Here is a 9816-nt window from a genome sequence, read left to right on the forward strand (position 1 = left end):
TCTGGCCAAGAGTGTGTTTAGTCTGTCATGGCATTTCGTTGGCGAAAATTCTCCACAGAATTCGTGTCCGTAGCGTGTGTTTCGAATAGTGATTTCCGTACAAAATCCTCTAAGTTAGCGCGTCGCGCAGCTTTGACGCAAGTGATGCAGGGATTTTGGAATCGAAAACGAAATACGCAAATTTTCGCGGTGAGTTGATTGAACCACGACGCGCGCAATTGATTGATACGCCTATTTAAGTTGTATATATGTAATATATATAAATGAGCTTATCCAACAACAACTGCAAAAATAAATTTGATGAAGTGCAACAATTCGTAAGTGGCGTAAGTGATTTGTGTATTTTTGGGTGAAAAGTGTTGTGCTAATTATTAATTGATGTGTAAATTTTGTGAAGAATTAATTGGGCAAAATATTTGGTTAATGTTCTCCATGCAGTTGTAAATAATATTGCTCAGTAGTGTGGTGTAGTGTATTGGTGAAAAGAAAAGAAATAATTGAAAAGTTGTTGAAAGTTAATTGCCACACAATGGAAAGTGTTCATTCGCGCCCCACCTTTACGATCACCGACGATCTCAATGAGGATCGCGAACTAAATTCAGATGCCACAGTTAACTATGAGTGGGAGGAGGAGGAAGATGAGGAGGAGAGAAATACAAAAATACAGGAATTAATGCAGCGCATACGCTCTTGGGTGCGTTTACCACGGAATGACAAGTAAGTGCTTAAAAGCTTAAAGCTTAGGTTTAGAGCTTTTATAAGAAATTTTTATAACTCTAATTAAACTAGGTTAGAACTGGTGTTTAAGTGTTTAGAATCTTAAAACTTAGATTAAAAGCTTTCATTAGAAATTTCCACAACTTTAATTAAACTTGGTTAGAACTGGTGTTTAATGGAGACATTTTATATTCATAAATAGCTTATTTTATTCAACATATGGTAGTTTTAAGTCCATTCAATGACTCCTCGTAAAATATTTTATTTTGTAATTCATAAGAATCTGAAAGCCCCTCAAAATAATCTGTGATTTTTCCATTTCATATTAAATCTACTTTTGGCTTTCTGTGCAAACTATATTCTTGAAACCGCCGGGCTTCTAGTGGAACTAACTTACTTTTGCGGTTAGGTTACAGTTCAGAGAGCTTTTTCATGTACTTGTCATGCTCAAAAAGCTCAGGATAATTCTAACAAGTGTGTAACTCTTCTGTTTGTTTGTTTCTAACGCTATGAATCCAGTTTTATAAAACTCTTTCGTTCAGAAATTTTCTTTCAACTTATTATAAAGCTTTCAAAGCAAGAAGTAACTCATGTGACTTTAAAGCTGATAGCTGTTTCATATAAAAGGGAGGCGGTGCTGTTATGCTTGTAATCCCATCTAGAAACATAGAGCTTATGATCTATAATTTTGTTGCTGACTGCTACGGAAAGTCGATGTGGAACCTTGACTATATGCTTTAAGTATCGTTTAAGCAGATTTTTACTATAAACTTTATTGTCTTTGCCTCAGTTATCTCTACTTATGGTTAAGACGTTCTAGTAAACTATGCAGTATACTTCCAGATTTCTAATTAGTTCCAGTATCGCACTATATTCATAATTTCTGCAAGTTAGAACCCCCTGTAATAAATTTTGAGACTGTTTGCTGTACGTACCCCATTTTAAGGACTCTAGGATGCCTGTTCTTATCACACCAGTTATTTTCAGCAACCAGCAAATGGTGGCGAAAACCCTCCACCACATAAAAACTAAATTCCAGAAATTATATACAGAATCAGAGGCAGCCATATTTAATTAGTTTTTTTACGGGTTTCGGGCACATTTTACTAATTAAATTTAGAAAGTCTCCGTATTTTTGTGGTCGAATGCTAAACAATGCTAAAAGCCGCAAATAGTTTTAATTAACCGCAAGTAACCTCAAATGTAATTAAATATTATCAAATGTAACCTTGGAAACAGAAGTGCACAGACAATTTGGCTACCTTTTCTTTTGGAAAACGAAAAACAAAAAAAAAACAAGAGACTCGTATAATTGTGTTAATGTGCTAAAGGTTTAAATGACATTCTGCAAAGCTGTGAACAATCAAACAATTATACATATATTTACTTATAGCATATAGCTAACGGCATATATTTACTTGTGTAACTTCCCTGTTTGCTGGTAACTGCTTTGTGCACTTGTACAGTAGGAAGGCAGACATCATACAAGAACATTCACATATATACTGACATATAGACAAGTATGTGTGTGTTCAGCGCATTCGCCACTTTCACTGCCAACGCTTTTGTAAACATCTAACGTTGCCATCTTCTCGCTTTCCGCTTCGTGTATCCGCATATGACGCAATTATCACCAGCCACTAAGCCTTTGTACGTCTATGTTAGTATGTATTAGTGTTAGTGCCTTACTTTCGCTTACTTTTCCTCTTTCGCTTCCCTCTTCGTTGCTCTTTAGCAATTTGTTTACACTGGCTTAACTGCTTATTTTGCACTTCGCTTTGTTTTTAGTCCCATTTCAGCCTTTATGCCACAGCAGATAGGCTTATAAATTTATATGTGTCTGGAGGACAGAACTTTGTGCACTACGATTTTTATTTTCTTTATCTTATGAGTCACAGGGTCAAGAGGTCATTGCGTGCCATAATCGCTGGGCTTATTTGTACTTTAATCATAATCTCCTAAATTTTCTTATGATTTGCTGCTCCCTAGACATTTGTTGGAAGCAGTTAAAGGATATATTTGGGTGGAGCAAAGGATTCGCTCGTTCCCCTTGCTTAAATATTTTACTTTGTAAACTTTAATTTAATAATAAATCACAGAAGGTGTGAGAAAAACGTACTGATACCGTAACAACTGTGTTTTCCCAGTATTTTGGCTGTTTTGCTATGTACTACACTGAAGAAGTCAATGTGAACCAAATGCCAAGACAGCCAGGGGAGAGCAGGAGGGGCAATTCTGGAAAAAAGAGAACGCAGCTTTCTGGGAAGAATATGAGAGTGGAGCTCCCAATGACCAATAAGAGAAGGTGACTATTAACTCCAATGAGAGGGGGCTCCTAACAACTAATGAGATGCCGGATGCTAATGCCTCTCAGGGACTCTCCTCAGGTCTCCTCAGCTCACACTGGCTCCATCAATCTCTCAGTGCCTCTTCTGGGTTCTCATCAGCTCTCAGTACCACTTGTGAGGTTATCTATACGACTCTGTGCCTTATCGGCTTCTCTGAGGTTTGTTTACATTATGAGCCGGGTCATTGACGTAGGGCTTTGGTTTGGAGTCTGGTACAATTATTTTGCTCGGGTTTATTAAGAGGGCAAATGGGAGGGGGTGGTTGGTAACAGCCAATGAGAGATTATCAGTAGTTCTCAGTACCTCTCCCCAGCTCTCACCGGCCCTTCCTGCTTCTCAGTGGCTCTCTTTAATTCTCAGTGATCCTCAGTGCCCTTCCCAAGCTCTCATCAGCTCTCTCTGCTTCTCAGTGGCTCTCTTCAATTCTCAATACTTCTCAGTGTCTCTCACCAGTTCTCAGCTCTCCCAGCTCTCCCTGCTTCTCAGTGGCTCTACTCGACTCTTAGTGGCTCTCTTCAATTCTCCATTGCTCTGTGTCTTTCCCGTATTCTTAATTTCTTCTTGGATCTCAGTAGGTGGTGGAAATTTGGGCTATATATGCTGGCTTCAAACAAATTACATTTCTTGATGTGATATGGTAATAACCAATTGACAGATGTGAAAATAAGACTAATTATAATCGCGCACACCTACTACAACTTTGGACACTCAATTATCACTTACTTTGGCTAATTTACCTAGCCAGTATTAATCTAATAATTTGTTTATAAAACACGTCAGAGATATTTTGCAATTTGTTCAAATAATAGCAACTCTATAGTTCTGACACCTCTTAAATCTGGCTTAAAAAGTTGCTAATGGTCTACAATTTGTGTGCTTTCAGCAATTAGCAACTAGACAGTTTTAGCACATCTGCCTGACCACAAAGATTTTCAATACTTAATCGGTTAATAAATATCGATTAAATGATTAGCGAAGTTGGTTTTAATAAAGCGCCGAAAATAGACTTTAAAATCTCTCAATTAGCACAATAATTGTGCTTAATTTGTTTTCTTTTTCGCTCGATTGTATTTATGTCATATTATGAAGCCACGTGATTTGCTGTAATTTGCAAATTTTCCAAACAATTTCAAAACTAATTGATTTTGTAAATAATTGACCATTAATTTGAAGATTTCGCCGCATAACTGTGGGTTGGATATCAATTACAAGCGCAAATATAATAATTGTAGTAATTTGAAGTGATTATTCGTAAGTATGAAAAGAAAATAAATTCGTAAGTAAAAGAAATAATAATATGCTAAATGACTGCGCAAAATGATTCGAAATTAGAAAAGTGATTTCAAGTACCTTATTTGAATATCAAAATACCAATTACATTTGTAATTATAATACTAAATGCTCAACTGGCTGACGCACTCATTAGAGTCCCATTTGTCATTTTAGTAGTATTAAATTGTATCTATGCAAATTATTGACTGTGAGCATATTTCTGGAGGGATTATGGTTTGAGATTATTATCATAAAATTGATATTTAGTATTAAGTAATTAAATTACCATTAAAAATTCCCGTAGATAACTCGGAATAACTTAAAGTTCTTGTATTAAGACATTTTGCAAAACTCAAGTGTATTTATTTTCAACTTTAAATTTAGTTTTAACATAGTAAATATTCTGAGAAATATCCATACACACTACTTCCCTTGTGTTTGTTTGTATGCTCTAGTACAAATTTCTAGTATATTTGCATATTAAATTGTACACACAATTATCATATAAATTTGCTTAATTGAGCTCATTCAAGCGCATTGCCTCAACGGTACGCTAAATTTAGTATGAAAGTGAGCGTAAAAATAGTAGCGAAACATTCGTATGCCGCAATAAAAATTAGTTTAATGGATATTTCCTACAAAATGAAAAAGAAATACATGTGAATGTGAAAAAAAGTGAAAATTTTGCATGATTAACGTAATACATTAAGCTATACACGGAGAAATGCATATATTAGATATCTACCGAAAAGTACACTGACCGAAAAAGTCTATGTCAAAGGAAGAAATTAGTTTTCTAGTTCAGGAAGAGTCCATGTAAAAGAAAAAAAAATAGTTTTCTCATTCAATAATGCTTTAAGAGCTTTATTAAGCTTTACTGATCCATATTTGAAGTATAATTATTTATACTACATCACTAGAATCAGCGTTCTGAAATCCTTGGTAATGATCTCGAACAAATTTGAGGTTTATCTATGTTAAAATCTGGTATCAACGGCTTGTAACGCAGCTAAATGTATTTCAAGCTTCAAGAAGACGATTAAATTCAAGATATTGAAATATGTTTCTTCGTAAATGATACATTTATTATTTACAAGGTTATCATCCACTTTTACTAGTCTAGTTATTAACTGTTCTTAGTATTACTGATATTTATTTGGGTACTCACATTGAAATTAAAAAATATTTCTTCTATAATATCGATTATAATTTAAAAGCTTTTCTAAAGCTTTTGAAGTTCAACTCAACTCAAGGCTCAAGAAACAGTCCATTAGCTCCACAGAGAGAGATACAAAGAGCTTTGCTAAAGCTTTCGAAGTTCAACTAAAAACCAAAAAGCAGTCAATTAGCTCACTGAGGAGAGGTATATAGAGAACTATATTTTTACTATATATATAATATTAAAAGTATTGCTTCTTTAATATCGAATATACTTTAAAAGCTTTCAAGTTTGAAGTGAAGTTTATTAAAAGTTATTCAATCTTCAGTTTTCAAAAAAAACTGACTTACTTGGAACTTACCAAATCGTATAACAATAAAATCTCTAAAATATCTCTAATTATATGTGAGCTCTCACTTCTTAAAGGGTATAAAGCTTTCGGCATTACTAAAAGCGACAATTGTATATTGTCTAATTTTCTGTGATGATTTTTTTACACACATAGAGCATACACCGTTAATTACAAACATAACTATATAATCTAGTAGATAAATGTCTAAATGTAGTCCCGTATTTGATATCTGCTTAATTGCCTAGTTGACAGCAATTCATTAAATGTAGTGACTAAATTATTTTATGACAATTTTATTGCTTATCCAACATTTAACTAAATATAAACGACAACTTCTAATATTTCATATACTAAATTACGTAAAAGGCAGCAACTCATAAAAGGCGGGAATAATAAAAGTTTGCATATCACAAAAGTGCAAGGCGCCACACGCAATAAAGCTGCCTATTTAGGTATGCAACTCAAAAACTGTTTATTTTGCTAATCTTGTTGAGTGGAAATTACCGGTTTAAAATTTGCAAATCAGCATGGAATTTTATGAAGCCTTTTTACGCAGTTTTAAGAAAGTTTGCTGTGCGTCTTAAAAATCTTAGTAAGCGCAAACAAAGGCTTTGTATTTGATTATTGTGAAATTCATCACAGGAATCTTGTGAAATAATTAATTATTTTTTTTTTTACTCTGCTTAAATGAAGGCAATCCAGTAATGTGCGAAGAAATTACTAACTACTTCTGTCGCTTTTTCTTTCCTGTCTTTGAAAATGCTTATCGTGTTTAACTACAGCCTTGTTTACCGTTATTTATTTACACGCCCACTTACATGTATCGCCGACCCACGCAGATTTCTGCCCACTTTTACATCACCACTTCTGAAGCGTAATTAAATAGACATTAACTGTTGTTGTCTCACTGTCTGGTTATTCACACTCTAATTGATGAGTAGTTTTTGTCTTATTCTTCATATACATACAAATACAAGACTACAGTATAAAAATAATATTTTTCATCCAATATATATTTCGAATATGAAAAACCTTCTCATAAAATCTCATAAGGTCTTCACTGTAGGAATTTCCAATTATTATTATACAGCACCCCAAAAAATGCGCAGAAATACAGTTAAGAACTTACAATATAACTATAGATAACAACAATATTTGCAATTACCATTGAGTTGCAATGTCGCATTTAAATGGCACTCATTTAATTCGTTTAAGTGGAATCGAACGTAATCCGAGCATGATTGCCCAACGTGAGTGCGTGTACAAGTGGTGAAGTGGCGTAGTGAGTTTTGTGGGTGAGACAAAGTCAAACGTACGCAAAAAATGAACTTTGCAAAATCTTTTTCGCTCTCTTCACTTTCACAATGTCGTCTGGTTGTCTATTGATGTTGCCTCGAGCGTGCACACATTCAACCAAAAGTCTAACGAAAACCTGTAATTGTGTAGGTCTGCTAGGCAACCAACCGACTGCGGAGATTAACGACTATTGTGGTTTAAAAATGCCTAAAGTGTACATATATGATGACACTCCACTCTGTGCACAGCTTAACGGTAATGTCAATGAGGAGCATTCAACAATTTGTTGCACACGGGTGCACAGGCGTTTTTCTTTTTTTCGATTATAAAGGTGAGCGAGCAGACACCCTTTGTGTGGCTACCTATGTCTATGTTTGTTGGTAAGGGTACGAAGTATATATTTTTTGCATATTCTATGTGTGTATGTACTGAAAAATAGATATTTTCTCCTAGAAAGACTTTAAAATCTGCAAGCTATCCGTTTCATTCATTTTTTGTAATTTTTTATTTTTTTTTTAATTTTAAATTTTTAATGAAAACAATATTTTTTAAGGGGTTTAATCGAAAAAAAATTTAGTGAATTAAAAATTATTTTTTATATTTTTTTTTTTAATACAGCTTCATTTTTAATATTTTTACAATGGATTTTCGTACTTCACATTATATAAATTTTATTTATCTATACATGAAATCGTCAATCATAATTTCTTTCCCATATAAGCGAATATATACTCTTATTTGTTTCACGCTTTTCTGCTATCAAATATAGTTTGAAATTCACAAAGCCAAAGAAAATCCGATTTTCTGTCATCTCATACATACATACATAAATAAGTACTCAACTCAATTTCCGAATGTCAACAAGGAAATCTAAATCATGCATATATTTACATATATTTATCTACTATGAATGAGTATATATGCAAGCGAATAAAGCCTGCTTGAAAACTCCCATCATAATTATATATATATATATTTGGCGTAGGAACCGCTTTAAGCGATTATAGCATATATTATTCGAGTGTTTTCAAAGGAAATGTGAGATTAGCGCGATTGGTGAATACTTAAACGATCTCCGAAAGAGATAAATATCGAATAAAATCTTCAAACATTACTGCTGTTGACCGGTTATCACTGGTTGAAAGTAGTAGTAAACATAATAGAAGAGATAAATATGCAAAGAGAAAATTTTGAGTGATTAAAAATTGTAAAATGAAAACATTTTTTTAGTTTTATTAATACTTAAGAGCTAAATTTTGGTATTTAAAATTTTAATTTATATGAAACTTAATACAGTAGTTTTTCGAAATAACGAATATTCATTTTAACGAAAACCCCTTATAACGAAAAAGCAAATTTGTTACATTGAGTACCTTAAATAACGAACATCGGTGATTTGTAAGTACTCGGAAGACTTATGAAAAAAGAGAAAAAAGTAATATCGAACAAGAATTAAAAATAAAACTTAAAAAATTCAAAAAAAAATGTGCACATTGAAAAATGCTGAATTTTTATAAAAAAGCTTAAAATTATTGATCGGCACCAAATAGAAGTATAAGTTTCAAAAAAATCTTTATAAAAAATTGTAACTAAAAATTAATAAAACAATTTATTAAACTGCAATTTACACTCATAGTGTATATACTACTTTCGAGGGAGGACATACTCCTAGTAGTGTATAAACTACTTTCGAGGGAGCACATACTCCTAGTAGTGTAAACACTACTTTCTAGGGTGCACATACTCTTAGTAGTGTAAACACTACTTTCTAGGGTGCACATACTCTTAGTAGTGTAAACACTACTTTCTAGGGAGCACATACTCCTAGTAGTGTAAACACTACTTTCTAGGGAGCACATACTCCTAGTAGTGTAAACACTACTTTCTAGGGAGCACATACTCCTAGTGGTGTAAACACTACTTTCGAGGGAGCACATACTCCTGGTAGAGTATATACTTTCTATTTAGTACATACTCCTGGTAGAGTATATACTCTAGGTAGTACATACACCTGGTAGAGTATATACTAGTTTCTACTCCCTGTATTTATACTCCATATCTCAGGAACTACTCGACCGATTTCAATGAAATTCGATATATAACACTTTCTTAAAGCCCAGATGACACGGGTGTAAAAATTTTAAAGAAATGTGCAAATTGAAAACATGCTGAATTTTATAAAATTTTTCATTTTTATTGAAAAACATACCTCTAAGTGAGTACTCGAATTAACGAAGAACTCGTTGTAACGAAGGGCCTGACAATTAATGTGTTCGTTATTTCGGAAAACTACTGTATATGATATGAATTTTATTACTTAAATATTTAAGTAGATTTTTTTTACTTTCATCTTCTTTGACTTATGTAAGCTGTGTGTGTAAAAAGTCCTTTGAAAGCATTATTATATACGAAATCCCATAAAATAGCAAACAATTCTTTTATCCATATACTCACTTATATAATACACACATAAATACATATGTATAACCATTATGTCAGGTAATGCTACTGTTATAAAGTTTAAAACAGGTTATCAGACTGTCACATGCACAATAGCGACTTGACACGTGCTTGACACAAAGAGCATACAAAGATGTACATATGAGTACTGAGAACGCCAAAAAGACATTAAATTGGTAATGAAAAGTTAAAGCCAAAGAAAATTCTTGTTT

General features: G+C 33.2%; 1 protein-coding gene across 1 annotated transcript in view; it reads left to right on the forward strand.

The window, feature by feature from the left end:
• Nucleotides 1-393: 393 nt before the first annotated feature.
• Oca2_0 (P protein) overlaps nucleotides 394-9816 on the forward strand; it is a 71654-nt gene continuing 62231 nt past the window's right edge. The window contains exon 1 of the mRNA XM_011189069.3: nucleotides 394-717. Within this exon, the coding sequence (XP_011187371.2) occupies nucleotides 530-717 (188 nt within the window). The 5' untranslated portion in view covers nucleotides 394-529. The remainder of the gene's footprint in view (nucleotides 718-9816) is intronic.

The sequence above is a fragment of the Zeugodacus cucurbitae genome, chromosome 3, assembly GCF_028554725.1.
Source record: "Zeugodacus cucurbitae isolate PBARC_wt_2022May chromosome 3, idZeuCucr1.2, whole genome shotgun sequence".
NCBI lineage: Eukaryota > Metazoa > Arthropoda > Insecta > Diptera > Tephritidae > Zeugodacus > Zeugodacus cucurbitae.